We start from the raw sequence: 18865 nt of genomic DNA on the forward strand, positions 1-18865 counted from the left end.
ATTGAAAATGACAGAAGCGTCCGCTATTTTTGACATGTCATTGTCTTAAAAGACGTCCTAAACTATTAAGAAACAATCTTGGCATTACATGAGACAGAGGTTCGTCTTGTTTCGTTGTCACCTACATGTTATTTCCTAATTCTCACACACGCACAACGAACTAAGTGTACCGTTAGCACCTCAAGTTATATCATTCGTTTGCATGCGATCGAAATCTAGCGCAAGCTTATATTCCAGGAACATTGTGCTTGTGTAATACCAAACGCCAAACATCGGTCTCGCATCGTAAACCTACTGTTTCGCGTAGTTACGATAAAATGTTGTGTTTACTCTGTTATGGAGCTTTCGCTGAACGGGGGACAATGCGGTGTCAAATGAGAATTTATTTCTAGGATAAGTGTAAAAGGAGAAGTATGTCTTGAGAAGACTGTTTGGCAGGATTATTAAGCCCAACATTGATCGAAAGTTATCGTCCGTGCATATGATTCTGATTACATACCTACTGCCTTTATCAAAACCCGATTACAGTTCGTTCGTTCGTTTCAGCCAAATGACGTCCACTGCTGCAAAGGGCGATAGAGCGGGCTATGCTCGGAGTTTCCCTGCGTGATCGAATCAGAAATGAGGAGATCCGCAGGAGAACCAAAGTAACCGACATAGCTCGCAGAATTGCTAAAATCAAGTGTCAGTGGGCGGGGCACATAGCTCGTAGAGACGATGGCCGTTGGGGCAGGAAAGATTACAGTTCATGTAAAGATTTTGACAACCCTGTCTGCGCCAGTGTTAGCTAGAGTAGAACCTCCAAGATCTCTATCTAAATTAACCAATCAGCAATTTCTTACGTTACTTTCACGCTAGCACATTAGCACCACAGTGAATATTTTTCAGAGGTCCATTCCGCATATTCTGAATGTTTGAATACCCCTAGCCAATATAAAATCATAAGCCATGACTCAACTTTTACTCAACAGCACACTTGTTTACGCCTGCATTAAGAATTGGTAGTGCGAATGTGTAAAACCGCCTAGTAGAACGGGTATAGCACAATCAAAATACTATTTATGCCCACAAAATCGGTAAATCACCGTCATAAAACCACTGACTGGGTCTAACTCACGCATTGTGATCGCGGTTCGACGCGTGCGCACGGGCCATGACGTTTGAGTGCGCGTGCGCACGACCAAGCTTTCGAATATGGAACACTCGCGCCAAACTGATTGTATTAGAGGATCTATCTATTCAGGTAACAATTTATGGTAAAATGCGAAAATAATACCTCTATTTCAGCAAATTTTGGTAAAGGTAGAGATGAATACCTTAAAAATACGCTACTTCGTCGCAAAGATAAAACTGGAATAGGATGAAATAAGGAAGAATGTTTTAGGAATCAGTAATTTCTAGTATTATGTAGTGACATGTCGAAGCCGTAATAATACCTTTTGCTAATCTTCTTGTCGTGTCGACAACAAACCTACGCAGCGTCAGCCCAAAACTCCGGCACAAGAGTGACATTGTCAGTAGCCTTCACTCAATCGTCCTGCATGCAGTTGTTTGGGCACGCAGGGTACGACATCATGTACGTCGTCGACTGGGGAACAAAATCACACTTGCACTCCAAGTTTTACCTTTTGCTAATGAAACTATGGAAGTTTGGGAACCAGTAACTCTATCAAGACTTCTTAATTTTATCTTAAAACAGGATTATCTGGAATGCTGTTCAATATATCAATTATCAGACTACCGAAACAGGTTATTTTGCATGCTAACAGAAAAACGAAAGCGATAACAAACAGTTCTATGTTAATATTTTTTTGTGTCTCATCGAAATTCTATCTGGATATCCCACGCAGTTCCCACGATCGTGATAGCTTTAGAATTTGTAAAACTTATCGTGTCCAAACTTGCGGTTTCATTTTCATCTGTTGTGTAGACCTAAGACAACAATCCGACATGCTATGGACAAAAGTACTCGGAAACCAATTTGTAAATCTGGAAATTAGCAGACACGGTCGTGATAAGACTCCATTTCCAATCAGCCATGGCCATTGTTTAGTGATCAAGCAAATAACGAACTCTAATTGTTATTCTCTTCTTCCTACGATAGAAGGTTAATTATTTCCCTCATAATTCCTAAATAATATGAGAAAGGACGTGTTGTTATTGTCAGTAACCTTGTTAGTACGCGAACTAATTTGCTAAGGTCGTCATTATGTGAATTGTTGTCATCCCTCTCCGACCCTACTGTAGGAAGTGAATCGATATGATGCAGACCTTGAAACACCCACTGGCCGTGCAAATAATCAGTGAATCACCTACGAGGGGAAAGGTCCCACCTAATGCTATAGGGAACGAGGAATACAAACGAATTCGATTTGTTTCAACCTTCAACCTTGGGGCTTTAGTAATCCCCGTTTTGTGGAGACATTGATAGACACTTATTTTCTTGAACGTCCACGATGTTAGATTTATTTTCATTAGGGCAGGAGTAGTTTGAAATTTGTTTAAACCAAAACGCATCTGCACTCAGGCGAAATAAATGCATTTTCCGATAAATTGTTAATGAGTGCGGATTGCAGCAAAACCTTTCAGCCTAAATGCCTGACGCTTTTAATAAATTATATACTCCGGACAAAATTAGATTGCCCGGAGTACGGCTCGTTGATTTAATCATATGAGCGGCCAGAATTTGCACATCAACCAAGTTGGGAAACCTTTGAATTATTAACGGTGCGCCTACGCGAATGTTTCAAATGTCCAGGGAGCTGAGGGTCGACCCTCTGAGGCAATAAACGGCTCCCGTGGGCGAGTGTCATCATAGACCCGCTAATTTGGCGTGGGAGTGGCCCCGGGCAAGTTTGCCGTGACACTGAAAGTGGTTTTGAAATGCAAGAAAGCATTACTGAATTCGTAATTTCTTTTCTTCGTCCATTACTCCAGTTGTGTCCCATACGTATTGTATTCACATTGATAAAATATAGAATTGTTTTGAATGAAGTACCAAAATGCGAAAGATATTTAGATTAAAGTTATTTCCATGCATAATTATGTAATTAATTACGCCTATTCTTCCGCCATGTCACGCGCTGTTGGTTCTTTTTGTTCCATTTTCAGCGCCCCGCCAATGTTCGACTCCATCCAAGTTTAACTATGTAAAAAGTGGGTTCAAAAGCAAAAAACTTGTCTAGAAAACTTATTTACATTAACTGACAACTTGGCCTCAGGTTTCTTTATGTAACTGCTTGGTTGCCTTATATGGTGGAACGATATTGGTTCGGAATTGTGTTAACGGATCCCAATGGGAAATCTTACAAAACATATATTTTTAGCTTACATCGTCAAAGATCGTTTTGTATGAACGAACGCTTTGTGAAATGCTCAAGGGAATATGCAATGAAGAAACGATCCCTTTATTCTACAGTATTTCAATTGCAGAAACCACTTTGTAATCTTATCTGGAGTGGCTTCTGTCATGATAACAGGTAGCTTTATTAAAAGCATGCTTTTAATGGTGAAGCATCGTTTGAGGGTTTCAAGCTTCTCGCTTGCTTTTCGTGCTTATTATTTTCTAATTTTTACTAAAAGGCTGTAGTATTTATACTAATGGCATGAGTTTCAAGTCTCGACACGTTGAATCCGCTCCGTATATGCGGCTAAGAAAGACACGTCCGTTCACCTCCGTTCTATTATTGATTCCCGGTCTAGCTGTATTGAATCTAGATTCAGGCATGTCTACGCGTCTAGACGGGCCCGATAATGGTCTGTACAAAAAATTTCCGCAGACGAGGGTGCGTCTAACAATACCACTTTGGTATGCAATTTGTAAAATTATGCAAACTCTTTCAGACAAGAGAAGTTAAAATTGCTTCAGGGGTGCATGAAAGTCTAAATTGCTACATCAGGTGTACCGGGTCTGGGTACTCTACTTATACGGTTAAGTGTTTGATTACTGATGACAGGAGCTATCCAGTATACTTACTTACGGAGTCAAAGAATGTATTATTCAGCACTACGATAAGCAGTTTCATAACAACTCCTATCTCCTTTATTATTACGCAGCTCTCCACGTGTAGGGTCGTGTTTACAAATGTATCAACACTATCCCCGCAAGAAAAAAGAGCGTCCAATTTATCTCGCTCCAGTTCCTGAACTGTGTCAATATAAAATGCGAGAGCATTTTCATGTCGTTCCACTGCATCGGGAAGTTCAGTTCTAACAAACAGATTAACTGGGTGTTTACAAGTTTTCTTGGCACCAACTCCGCGTCTATTAGGTTAAGCGACGAGCGATTTATGTTACAGCCGATCTAATTACATGCAATCTTATGCCTAAGTATGTTCCAGTTAAAAATAGCCACCAATAACAAATTTCGATTGCGTGCATTTGTTTACATTTTAGGTTGTTGGCTTTTGGAGTGTCTGCGTGCTATATGGACGTCAGGTTATCGTGGGGCGCACAATTAGTTTTGGCGTTTGACGATAATTAAAATTTACGGACTATACTCGCGTTTGTCATGCAACGGGGAACCAGAATTGAGGGTGACACCTTGAAAGATAATATTCTTTATCCAAGGAAACATTATTTATGAGAATTATGTCTATCCTCCGAGGTGAAGGTTGCGATATTAATACTTGCGTTGGCAAAGTCGTTGTGGTTAGATCTCTAGTGGTGTCGGATCTCATCGCGTCACCCTATTTGTTCATTTGTCAAGAAAAATTTTAAATAAGTAGCCATATTGTTTAGATATTGTAGCAGAATTAAAGTACCACTAACCATAACTTTACCTTTTCTTGTCCACAGTTCAAATCAGCTCACCGAGCTGCCCAGAGAAGTATGTCAGATGCCGCTTCAGGTGCTCTTAGTTCCCGACAACTTGCTGTCCACACTGCCGAAGGAGATCGGCAAGATGACGTCACTGGCCGAGCTGGATGCCTCCAACAACAGGCTGACGCAAGTCCCGATGGCTCTGGGGGACTGCTCTGGACTGAGGGCTTTAGATTTGAGCCACAATCAGTTAGGACTTTTACCTTTACGTGAGTATTTATGAACTGGAACTATTAGCTAGGAATAGTCACTTGCAGAGCTGGATGCCTCCAACAACAGGCTGACGCAAGTCCCGTTGGCTCTGGGAGACTGCTCTGGACTGAGGGCTTTAGATTTGAGCCACAATCAGTTAGGACTATTACCTTTACGTGAGTATTATGAACTTGACTCTTGGCTAGTTAATACCGCCATATTGAGACAAATTATTAAGACCTGCTAAAACGTAAAATATCCATGATGTTATAGGAAGTAATAATAGGTACAGCAATAGGCCTGTGTGTTTTGACGCCAATGGTTCTGCAAATTGATGAAATTTTCATTGAAAACTAAACGCGTTTTCAAGACAAATATCAAGTACTTTTGGAAAAGGTCCTATTAAGTCATCATCATTTCAGCTATAGGATGACTTGTTGAACACAGGCCTGTCCCAATAATGTAAGGGCGTATAATTATTGACGTTAACTGCAAATTACACACCCTGACAACTTAATACCTAAGAGGTAGAACCTCTGCAGTTCCCTAGACGCAATGACGTGATGACAAACGTTAACGGCACTTAACAAGCCCCACGCAGTTTTGTTAAACCCAGTGTTTAAACCATCGAATAATTACAAAATTACCTTTCTATTTTGCAGAAATTACATACCTTAGGTTGGAACACTTGGACGTCAGCTGTAATTGCATATCCTCACTGCCGCTGGAGCTGCGGAATATGAACACACTCGTCACGTTGAATCTGGACAACAATCCTCTAGTCTCCCCGCCTACTACGGTATGTCCATCTTTATTAGTAATAAACATTGCAGACCCTTTAATTAAACCCTTTAGGGCTGATTTTTCAATTGTCAGATATCTTTTAACTGAAGTACTTGGTACATTGACAGTTTCAGTATGGGAAATGTGTCAAAATAACGAAATAAAAGATATCTGACGATTGAAAAATCAGCCCTTAATGCCCTCAAGTTTTTACTGCAACAGTAGCGGACAACTGTTTTATTAATTTCGAGGTAAACAGTGGGCATTTACAAATTGCAAACCACCGAATCAATAAATAACGTGGTTTGCCTGTTAGTTACTGCCTGTTGTTTGTATGCAGTATGCATCAAGACAAATGACCCTGTGCCGATCTCAACAATCAAGACCTAAATGCCAATCTTAATATCATCTGAGCTCTGGCATGCGTCCCATACGTGTATTTGTTTTAATTTGATTATGTACATACAGCACATAAAACTGTGGCATCTTATGCCGTTCTAATAGGTGCGATTTTGCAACAGAATATTGTATTCTTAATGTTGGAGACTGTATAGTGTATACATTTATAATATCTGTCACTAGCCCAATTATTTCGAGGAATCTCTTTGATAAACCTATCTGTGTAATAAATCGTGTAGCCTAGTTCTAATATAATAAAGATTCTTATCATCTTCCTAATAAATCTCAATTTTGTTACATTCTTAGCGGTACTCCTCTCATCAACAATCCTACTAAAGTACCTAACCCAAACTAAGAGCTGGTCCAGATAACGCGTCATCACGTGCTCTAAGTCGAGGTATCCTTTTACTATGGTGACCACAACTAATCGCAATTTCTTCTCCTATTTCAGATTTGCATGCGCGGGCGCGTGCACATCTTCAAATACCTAGAGAATATGGCAAACAAAGATAACTTACCGGCACACAAAAGAATCGAAGAGACCCGAAGAACGGCCAAACACAGTTCGTACATAAACAACTCGCCGAATCAGTCGGCGAACCATCAGATTACATCGGGAAACGCTACCATTGACTGCTTGAGGCACAAGCCGAGGCATGTGGTGGATAGTGGATACAGTACGGACGGTGTGGACAAGAGGTGGTCAAATGATGGTGAGTTGTGGTCATATTTAGGTTGAGTGTGGGCTTTTCACTGCAGTATGTCTATTACTTATGATGGAGCAACCTAACTCAGAAGAGGTATAGGGTTTCAGGTCAAAGGCTTTTTGGTTTCAGGACGATGATACATCTCAATAGGTACTTCTTATGGAAAAGTTTTGGTCATGGCTGCAATTTCAACACCCGAGTCAGGTTGGCGTATACTCAATAATATTTATGAATATTTGCGTTTTCGTATAAAGGCGGTTGTTGTACTGCTAGCAGATAAAGTGGACAAATCCTAGATAACCTACCCAATATAATTCAGAATATAAATCCAATTTAGATTTAGCTGTTAAACTCATCATTTAGTCCAGACAACACGACAGGATGAAGTCATAGAATCAAAAAAATTGGCGCAAGCGTTCTGTCATTTAAAAATAATCTTTATTGGTTTAACATAAGTTACAATTTACAAACTATAATAGGAGTACGTTTGTAGATATGACAATTTACTTCGTGTCACAGTTCGTTACTCTTGATTTGAATAAGTCGCACTTTTGTGCGCTCGCTTATCCGGAACGGAAATTATTAAAATGCGCATTGCTTACAATGACTTCATTATTATGATTAATTTGCGCATCGATACAATCATCGCTTTAAAAGGAATGTAACTGCTGCAAGCAAGTCATAGGTATTTCTTGAATATTACCTTGGGGACATAATGTAGTTCAGAGGCAGAATCATTAAAAGTAAATTATTATTGGTTTTTATCTTGTTTTGATTGTTCGAATTTATCAACAGACAATGATAATTTCACTGTCTTATTTAATACTTGAGTCATACTCTTTTATTTATGTATTTGCCACTTTTAAGCGCTAGTTGGGGTCAAAATTATATCTTCAAGCGCATGTAGCCTTTCAACTACCAGCGAATCGAGAGACAATAGAAATCAATTGTTACCGCAGTCTCAAGCGACCGCTTAGGGTTCCACGGGCTAACTAAGAGTCATCATCAACAGACTCAGGTGGCGATAATTTTATTGCGTTCTGGGCGCGCTTTACGCCTGTTATGACTATCCCTAATGAGGGCTATCGTTTTAGCGCTCACCAGTTAGCGCCACTGTAGAGTAAGGTCCTGTCACTTGCTAGTAGCGAAGACAGTGGCACCAACTGGTGAGCGCTAAAGTGGTAGGAGGACTATCGCATTTGCACTCATCAAGATGGCGCCACTGTAGAGTAAGGTCCTGTCAATCGCCAGGGGTGTCAACTGTTAAGTATAAAAACGATAGCCCTCATTGTCTTGCCCTACTGGCGGATTACAACCGTTTTCAAAGCGGATCGACGACGCCGCGAACACGTCGCGGATGCGCAACGTCCGCCTAGAGTTTTCGCCTCGTGTTCGCTGCGTCACCGCTCCGCTTTGAAAACGCTTGCAATCCGCCAGTGTGGCAGCTCACTAAGGCTGGGTTGCACCATCTTTCTTTAACTGAGAAAAACGTCAAATGTCTGTCAAACTCCATACAAAAACACCGGTTATCGTTTTTATTATGGTCAAAGTAAGGTGGTGCAACTCAGCCTAAGAGTTGTAGTGCCATTTTCAAGCGCATCCTTGTCCCCTCAGCTTGTGTATCATCATCATCTTATCATCATCATCTTATCATCATCATTTTATCACCACAGGAGGCGGCGAAGCGGGGGGCGGGGGCTCCGGCCGGTCGACGCCATCGACACCGTCAACCCTGTCTCCAGGAGCAGCGCTGTCGCGGGCTCAGTCTCTGTCGAGTGAGACGCCGCTAGCGCCGCTCACTCCTCTGCTATCGGGGTGAGTTGAGATTATATTGTATAATGGAGCTCTTTGTGAAGGTATTAAGATCTTTTTGAGGTCAACGTGTTAACAAATTGTTAGACATGGAAGTCCGACATTTACGCTATTCCTAGTGTATACGCTGGGCCTATAGGCAGTGTAATATTCGTTTTCAAATCGTTTCAAATAATTTCGAAATCTTCCCAAAAACTTCCATGGTGGAAGTGAAGGGGAATCGGTTTGCATGGGCAAATCGTAACAGCCGATAGGTAGTATGGACAAGTTTATTTTGTCATTTTGTATATGTTAAAGATGTATTCTAGCTATCAGAATGAGGGTTTTCGCGTATGAAAAATCCGCCAGATGGCAATACGTAGATGCGAGGTCAAAATGCTGTATGATTGGTTATTTTTGACATGACATTGACAGATATGTCAAAATCCACCAATCACGCAGCAGTCAGACCCCACATCCACGTCTCGCCATCTAGCGGATCTTTCATATGCGAAAACCCTCATTGGTTTATATTAGAATTTGGAAATATCGTGCTCCTTGGAAGAGGCTTACGTCTAGCAGTTGTCTGATAAGATGAAATAAACGTACTTTTGATGGACACTAATCACAAAATAATGATAGTTTGTAATAGAAAATGACTGGCGATATTAAGCAGACTAATTCACTGTTAACTTCATTATGGTTGACATTATTCGCTGATAGTACATAAGCGTCAAACCTTTTTAATATCAAAAATACACTTGGTATATGTATGGGGATCATGTTTGGCTATTTATTTATTTTTCTTTCATAGAAGAATAAAATAATTTTGGTATACATAAAATGGGAGATAGCTTGGCGCTTTATTTCAGATTCAACCTAACGGGACTTAATTAAAACACCAGCTAAAGGATTACACGTCATTATCATCAATTAGTATTCTATTGACTGTACAACATAGATGTAGATTGTATTTATTAGATACTCTATTGGCTATGTTATTTACGTTAATTTATTTTATTTTTTCTTTTGCATTCGCCGATCCAGAGGTAAAAACTAACTCTAGATACGTCACCGCCATCTATCGCTCCTCTGTCTCATTTTTTGTCTTTTTATCTTTTTTTTTCACCTGTTTTTTATTAACCCCGGTGTTGTCCCTTTCAGCCTACGTATTTCGCCCGATGGGAACCTTTCCAATGGCGACGATAAGAGTAAAGTAGCCCATCAACAAACATACAGGTACATGGTCATTCATATGCACAACATTCGCACACATGCCCGCACTAACTTTGCTTGTATACCGCTAAAACTTTAATAACACTTGGGTAGATTAACATTGGGTGCTCATAACTGCCATTTTATCATAATATATGTAAATAACAATGTCCTGCTACTAATGAGATTGCTTTATTCTAATGCACTGATATACTAACTTTCGTCCCACCATTCAAATACTGTTTCTGGGATATTGAATGGGAGATGAGAAGCGGCATGGTCACGTGACTCGCCCCTTCCTTATCTGCATTTCACTACAGAAATGGTTTTTGTTGAATGATTTATCTACATGTGCTTACTAAGCATTATTGTCATTGTAAATATTGATACAATAATCTAAACTGGAGATGACAGTGACTAATAATATCTAAGTGTTATTAAAGCTGCACCCCCCACTTACACAATATCACTAATCAATCATTAAAAATGTTTCCAGACAATACAAAGAAGCCCTAAGACAGCAGCGCCAGCAAGACGTCTACCGACCCAGAACGGACCAGCCTTCGCCAGAACTGGACTCCTCCCCCCAATCCCTAAACCAGAGTCCAGTCCACGCGAAGTCCTCACCCCACTCACCAGTCAACGGCTACAGTAACGTATCCCCTAGTTTCTACACCCGATCCATATCTTCCAACGCTAGCATTTCTACCTCATCCCCTAACTCTTCCCAAGTGCCAAACTCCCCCCTCCTCCATTCCACCCCCAGACGATTCCAGAGTCAGAACGGGAATAATGAGAAAGAGGAAAACAAACGACCAGTGCAGAAAGTTGTGCCATCTCGGAATGTCAACAAAATGTATTCGAGCGTCAATGGGAACGTAGACTACAACCGAGTGAACGGTCAAACCGAAGTGTACATTAAACCCACGTCTCCTACAAAATCTCCGACTAGTACACTAGGGTACAATAGCATAGGGAAGTCTAGTATACCGCGAGTGAATGGGGACAGCGCTCGACTGTTGACCACAAGCGTGTCGTACTTGAAAGGTGCTCCGAAGCCGGCGGGCAAGATGGCGTGGAATAAAGAGGCGGCGGCGGATAAACTCAGCTTCACCATGAAGAGGGAGTTCGATAAGCAAAAGGAAGAGGAAGAATTACTGCAGCAGTTGAGGACGGTGAGTTGGTCATTATCGTATCTTTTATTGTTATCTTAGTGTGGATTCCACCAAACAATAGTAAATATTAATCTCAGAATATGTTTGGCACATTGACAGTTTCAGTATGGGAAATATGTCAAAATGACAAGTTTATTCTTCAGTGGGCTGAGTGTGAGTTTTTTAAACGCGCCTAACAAATTGTATGAAAATTTTAGTTTTTGAAAGTTTCCCGCTAAGGGCGCTGTACAATCCGTCATACATTTAATGTCATGTTTAATAGAAACACACTAGGTCCTCAGTTAAAAGTTATCCGACGATGGTAAATCAGCCCTTAGAAAGATAGATAGATCCTTAAGTTTGAAACAACTACGACCCAAAGAGAACGTATTGGAGTTAAGGTTCGGGACTATTCTCACTACTGAACTTCTGTGTAGACGGCTACATTTTACAGACGATCATTATTTGACTATTCTCACTACTGAACTTCTGTGTAGACGGCTACATTTTACAGACGATCATTATTTGACTATTCTCACTACTGAACTTCTGTGTAGACGGCTACATTTTACAGACGATCATTATTTGACTATTCTCACTACTGAACTTCTGTGTAGACGGCTACATTTTACAGACGATCATTATTTGACTATTCTCACTACTGAACTTCTGTGTAGACGGCTACATTTTACAGACGATCATTATTTGACTATTCTCACTACTGAACTTCTGTGTAGACGGCTACATTTTACAGACGATCATTATTTGACTATTCTCACTACTGAACTTCTGTGTAGACGGCTACATTTTACAGACGATCATTATTTGACTATTCTCACTACTGAACTTCTGTGTAGACGGCTACATTTTACAGACGATCATTATTTGACTATTCTCACTACTGAACTTCTGTGTAGACGGCTACATTTTACAGACGATCATTATTTGACTATTCTCACTACTGAACTTCTGTGTAGACGGCTACATTTTACAGACGATCATTATTTGACTATTCTCACTACTGAACTTCTGTGTAGACGGCTACATTTTACAGACGATCATTATTTGACTATTCTCACTACTGAACTTCTGTGTAGACGGCTACATTTTACAGACGATCATTATTTGACTATTCTCACTACTGAACTTCTGTGTAGACGGCTACATTTTACAGACGATCATTATTTGACTATTCTCACTACTGAACTTCTGTGTAGACGGCTACATTTTACAGACGATCATTATTTGACTATTCTCACTACTGAACTTCTGTGTAGACGGCTACATTTTACAGACGATCATTATTTGACTATTCTCACTACTGAACTTCTGTGTAGACGGCTACATTTTACAGACGATCATTATTTTCCATTAGGTCATTTAGACTCCACTGCAGGAGCACAACCCACTCATTTCACCCTATTCAAATGAATGATTTGGCTTACACTCCCCATTTTAGACAGATGGGTTAGCAATGATAGTCGCATGTGTGTCCCCTCTTGTAACATTTACGGAAAGAGTGGGGGTGATCCGATTCAACTCTTCCGGAACCACACTTCTTAAAGTTATTTAAAGTATTTTTTTAATTGTACATTTCAGATAATAGAAACTCGATTGAAGATGTCACTCCCAGAACAGTTGGCGCCGGTTCTCTGCGACGGCGTGGTACTGTGTCATCTCGCCAACCACGTTCGACCTCGCGCCGTCGCCTCCGTTCATGTACCCTCGCCTGCGCAGGTAATTACCACTTGTATACTGCTATCGTAGGTATTACACCCCCTTGCCAGGAAGAGCTTGGAGTAAAGACCGCAATTACACCCGTGGCAAAGGAAGACCACCTAAAAGATGGACAGTTGACATCCGGCAACAAGCTGGAATAAACGGGATGCAAGTGACTAGGGACAGAATTCGGTTGAAGGTTGAAGAGGAGGCCTATGTTTGAAGACGTACCCCAAAGGCTGACGACCGATAGATAGATATCCCCTTGTGCTCTATAGGTACGGTTTCGTACGTTACCCCCTTGTACTCTGCAGGCAGGGTACTGTCGAAGGTACGTCCCTTGTAGTCTCAGGTAGTAGAGATGAAGATGTCCTCGCTCGCGCAGGTATGGTGTCTCTATAGATGCACCCTGCGGGTACGGTATTGTCACAGGTACAGTAACCCGTTGTTCTCAGAGGGTCTCGTGCTGTCACGGGTACGATACCCCCTTGTACTCTGCGGGCCTGGTACTGTCACAGGTACGTCCCTTGTAGTCTCAGACAGTAAAGACACTTGCAGATGTCGCTCCCGGAACAGCTGGTTCCATTTCTATGCGACGGTGTGGTGCTGTGTCATCTCGCCAACCACGTTCGACCGCGCGCCGTCGCCTCCGTGCATGTGCCCTCGCCCGCGCAGGTAATTACCACTTGTATACTGCTATCGTAGGTATTACACTCCCTCGCCAGAAAGAGCTTGGAGTTGAGACCCCGCAATAACACCCGCGGTAGAGGAAAACTGCGTAAAAGATAGATGACAGGCAACAAGATGGAATAAATGGGATGCAAGTGACCAGGGACAGAAGTCGGTTGAAGGTTGAAGAGGAGGCATATGTTTGAAGACGTACCCCAAAGGCTGACGTAGATCGATAGATAGACACCCCCTTGTACTCTGCAGGCACGGTACCCCTTGAAGCTTCAGACAGTAGAGACGATTGAAGATGTCACTCCCAGATCAGCTCTAGCCACGGTACCTCTATAAATGTACCCTGTGGGTACGGTATTGTCGCAGGTAACGTATCCCCTTTTCAACCGACTTCAAAAAAGGAGGAGGTTCTCAATTCGACCCGTATGTTTTTTTTTTTTTTTTCTATGTTTGTTACGCGATAACTCCGCCAATTATGAACCGATTTGAACAAATTTTTTTTCGGCGTATAGGTAATACCTCAAGGGTGGTCCCATTTAAATTTAATAATAGAAAAAACAACCCCCAAGGGTGGAAAATTGGGGATGAACTTTTTTATACGCAATATCTCCGCTGATTATAAATCAATTTGAACGATTATTTTTTTGTTGAATAGGTATTATCAAAAGGGTGGTTTCATGCGAATTTGAAGAAAATATTTCACCCCCAAGGGTGGAAAATTGGGGATGAACTTTTTTATACGCAATATTTTTAATTTTTAGTTTTTTTTTGTGTTCACGCATTTGAAGTCGGTTTTATTTTTTTAAAAAGTTAATCCTGTATAGGTGCGATATTGCCTTGTACCCTGCAGATACAGTATTGTCCCAGGCTAGGCATCCCCTTGTGCTCTGCAGGTCTGGTACGAGTACTATCGCAAGTAACTGCCTACGCGTATCTTGCGTCCCTGCCTAAAACATATTCTACTTTTTCCCTATACTGTAATTCATATTTGTTTTGTTGTTTCAGCCCAAACTCACAATGGCAAGGTGTCGAAGAAACGTGGACAACTTCTTGGAAGCGTGTCGAAAAATTGGAGTTGAAGAGGTAACCATTATTTCATATTCTTTAACATTTCATTTAACCTTCCGTTCGTAAAGAGTCCGTAATTGAACATCACACGGAACGGTTCGGCTATTTTGCATGATCGTTTTATCTTGTCAGTTTCACTGATAAATATGATGCTTTCATTATTTCCGATAACGGCGTAATTTGTGCGGTGATAAAAAGTGCTTGATTTACTGTGCCCCACTGACCTTTCCCCGTTTAATATATTATTCGTATCGCCGTGTCCGTTTCGAGTGTTACAGGGTATCGATATCCTTTTGCGAGCGGAACAAAAGACTGTTTAGGGGCCATCCATAAAGTACGTCACACGAATTTTATGATTTTTTGACCCCTCCCCCGTCCTTGTCACAGGTGGTCACATTTCTGAAATGGGGTCCCCCCCCTCCCTAGTGTGACGTCACATGTTTTGCAATTTCACATCGAAAAATTATTAAATTAACAAAAAAATAGCAACAAATAGAAACAATAAAATCACGCGCGAGGTACGCTGCGTTTGGCGGCATTATAGGCCAGTAGAATTAGATTTTAAATCTGAAATAATACCTACAAAAGATTTTATTGATTTAATGGCTTCATTGGTTGCACATAGACTCTCTTAGGTTTTCGACTTCGACGGAGTTGTGCTTAAGTGGTGGGGGTATTTTTTAGTTCAATTTATATTTCAAATTACGCGATTAGTACCTCTAGATATATTAGATTTTGAAATGTGACGTCACGAAACTTTGGACCCCTCCCACCCCTTGTCACACCATGTCACACTTTGTCGACCCCCTCCCCCCCTCTTTACGTGTGACGTACTTTATGGATGACCCCTTATTAAAAGAGACGGGTGGCGTGTGTTGCAGGAGGACGTGTGCTCGCCCGAGGACATTGTGGGCGTGGACTCCGCGCCCGCCGCGCTCGCGCCTCTCGCTCGCACAGCGGTCGCGCTCCTCGCACACGCCACGCCCCCTAGTCACGCCCCGCCCCCTTTCCGCGACCAAAGCGATATCGGCGACCCGTACGCTCGACCCTCTGACCAATACGTACAAGACCCCGATTACACACACTACGATAACAACTCGGTCGATTGCGTCGAAGTCAACTACTACAAACGGCAGCTCCGAAGGTACTCCGAAGAAAGAATCTTGAGCAACTTCAACTATTCTGACGGCAACTACACCATTGATGAGTCTGAGGAGTTTCAATTGAACTACGAAAACAACAACACAGAATCACCACAAAACATCCACTATTCTCCGGTTTACGGCGATGGACTGCGGAGCCGTGGCCCGTATTACCAGAACAACAGAGTTCAATTTGTGCAACCGTTTTACAAGGATCACGTCCTCCGAAGCGATAATTTTGAAATTTACGACACGGATGAAGTGGATTTTCCAGTAGAATTATCGCAAGAGGAGAATATGCAACGCTACGACAGGGGAAAGATGAATCTCGACATACAGGACAATCTGAACAGGGATCTTAAAACAGAGACTGAAACGGCTAAGGATAATGAGAACAGACTGCTTTTCACTTGCCTGTGCCTCGGCACATTCCTTATATCTACGATTTTACTTATTATGTACCCTTTGTAAGTCTGGGATGGAAGGATGGGACGCGTGAACTAGTTTATACTTATTTTTAATTTATACTTATCGATGTGAGATAAAAGTTACACTGTGTTTTCTGATACATTACGAATATTTGGCATTTAATTTATGTACGATTTGGAAACAATTTGAAGAAAAAACAGTGTGAGTTCTGTCCCTCTATCAACTTAATTTATAATCTACACTAAATATGGCAACTATTCCCAGTAACATAAGTATACTTAGTGCGAAAACAATTTAGATAAGTTAATATATTTAAATATTAACTTACTGAATTGCTTGGACCACGCTATTGCCTTACATATTCACAGTCAAACTGTGAACGTAGTCTGAAATTAGATTTTGAGGCTGCTTTTTCGTATTATCTAGTGCATTCTAGACTGTATGAGGCTTGATGTAACTCGTCGGTATTGATCTGGAAGACTTGTATTTACGCTTGATGGTTTATAGGATTTTTTCATGGTGATAATGCATTTACGCAATTATATTTCGAAGTGTGATGTACATAAAAACCAATATGCAGTGCAATAACAATGCCAATTGCTAACGAGCGAATTGGTGTTACCAGTTTTCTGAAGACTCCGCCTAGTGTTGCTATTTATTATCCCTGTCCAGTGAAATATCAGTGGCCAACCGGTCAATTTAAAAAAAAACCATAATGAATTTGACCTTTATGTCTTTGATGTACGGTTCAAAACCTATTGTGGAACTTTGACATTCTCACTTCTTTAGGGGTACTGGCTGGCTACCAGTAACAATGTACTGCAGACATGCAAAGATTTTTTTACACAATTAATTGAGTGATGCAGACTTTTTTCATTATTTTTTTTTTATTCAGCTAACCATGTATTTTTGGTGTTCAACTTTTTGCCATACGGCTTTGAACAATGGCAGAATTCCTTAATTCGTTGATACAATTGCTAAAATGGAATACGCGCTTACTATGTGTACCCAAGTAAGGTTAGCATATTATATTAATAAAATGTAAGCGAATAACTTGTGTCGATGATAGAAATATAATCAGGAACTCTTGATGCATTTGTACTGGAAAAATAAGACTTGTAAAGGGAGAATTGGCTTGTGTGATTTGACGTAGACATGAATTGGTTAAAACGATTGGTTAGTACGATTGGTTGAATTAGATTCAAATACATTATTCCAATTAAATTGATAAATTCATTCCCATTGAGGCATTTAAATTTTTTAATTAAGTTTATAGATTAGGTATTTTAGAAATTTGCCAATTAGTATTTTTTTTTATGTCCTGTGTTTTGGTGTGTTTTGTTTGATTTATTTTACACTATTCCCACGATCTCAGTGCGTTTGTTGTTCTGAACTTTTTGAGAGAAGTCTTTTTTTATACGTTTTTTCTTTCATAAAATTAATTTTTTTGGTGTGTCATTGCTATTTCGAAGCTATCTAGTTGTAGTGTATACTAATACCACACTAACAAAATGTAGTATTTTTTGCACCAATTTACCGATGAAATTGAAATTTTGCATCTTTATACTATAAAGATTATACATTATGTAGTTTTTGTAGTATAATTAATATTACTATTATGAACTGAGGACGATGTTATAGAAACAAAGATAATTCAATATTAATCCAAAATTAAGGTACAATGACAGAAAATATTGGTGCAATAAGTATTATGAATTATACCAAGAGTACGAAACGGATGGTATTGAGATAGTCGTAAGCAGATAAATAAATAAATATTCGTAGCTTAGCTGTTTAACGTATTTTAACGTTTCTTATCAAATAAGAATTGTATGCCTTAATCGAAACTTCATATCGTTATTGTATTATTAATGCAAACATTTCGTTTGATTTCGATGTGGTCGACCAAAGACTACTTTAACCATAAACAATAGTTATTTTTTTCCGACATAACCTCTTTACTCATTCAACCCTGCATCGTTAATTTCACTTATGGGCTTTTATGTTTAAAGTAGACTTGGTCCAATTTATATTAGTAATATATTTAGACAGTATTTTGAATTTTTGAGGCTTTTTTCGCATAATAATTGGATTTTAAAAGACATAGGTAACTAACATAACATAAAAAAGTATTCCTAACCATGCCAATAACTTGTGATGCCAACGAATTCTATGGAGAATCATTTAAAAAGTGTTTGTTGATGGTATCTTGCATTTATTACTACAGTCAGGTTTGTATGAACGACAAATTTAACTTTACTTTTATTCTGTTTTCTGAAAAATATGTCAGACGAAGTTTTTCTAATAGAGAAAAAATGACCTTACAATTCGTCGATTATAAAAACCTGACATAAATATTAATAACTCTCCTTGCATAAATGCTTTGACATTTGAATGCAACGATGAGTTATTTTTGTACGATTTTATTATCATTCCAAAGATGTTTAATATATTATTATACATAGACTGTAAATTGTGTACTTGTAAAATGATGCGCAATAGGCGATTCAAATCTGTTTTATCTTAAATTCCTTACATTCTTCCATTTTACTGATACTCTGTTACAGTGTATGCCTTATTATTTAAGTATGTAATATGTAAACAATTTCGAATATAACTAAATTCATTTCTGACTGGCATTCATTATATGCTATACATACATAAACTCATTTTTTGCAGAAAGATATGATTGATATTTGTTCAAAACTACCTTAAAACGCTTTATGAAATGTATAAAATATGCCATATTTATATGTACTTACTA

General features: G+C 39.8%; 1 protein-coding gene across 6 annotated transcripts in view; it reads left to right on the plus strand.

The window, feature by feature from the left end:
• Positions 1-18865, plus strand: part of LOC135088011 (leucine-rich repeat and calponin homology domain-containing protein) — a 55467-nt gene that overhangs the window by 26043 nt on the left and 10559 nt on the right. For 4 of the 6 annotated variants that reach the window (XM_063982892.1, XM_063982895.1, XM_063982894.1 and 1 more), the window contains exons 3-10: positions 4798-5030; positions 5676-5812; positions 6647-6908; positions 8576-8717; positions 9858-9932; positions 10405-11083; positions 12662-12799; positions 14468-14545. In XM_063982892.1, the coding sequence (XP_063838962.1) occupies positions 4798-5030; positions 5676-5812; positions 6647-6908; positions 8576-8717; positions 9858-9932; positions 10405-11083; positions 12662-12799; positions 14468-14545 (1744 nt within the window). Of the gene's footprint in view, positions 1-4797; positions 5031-5675; positions 5813-6646; positions 6909-8575; positions 8718-9857; positions 9933-10404; positions 11084-12661; positions 12800-14467; positions 14546-15411; positions 18206-18865 lie in introns of those variants that run through there. The other 2 variants (XM_063982889.1, XM_063982890.1) reach the window with 2 other exon arrangements.

Source organism: Ostrinia nubilalis, chromosome 3, assembly GCF_963855985.1.
Source record: "Ostrinia nubilalis chromosome 3, ilOstNubi1.1, whole genome shotgun sequence".
In the NCBI taxonomy this organism is placed as follows: Eukaryota; Metazoa; Arthropoda; class Insecta; order Lepidoptera; family Crambidae; genus Ostrinia; species Ostrinia nubilalis.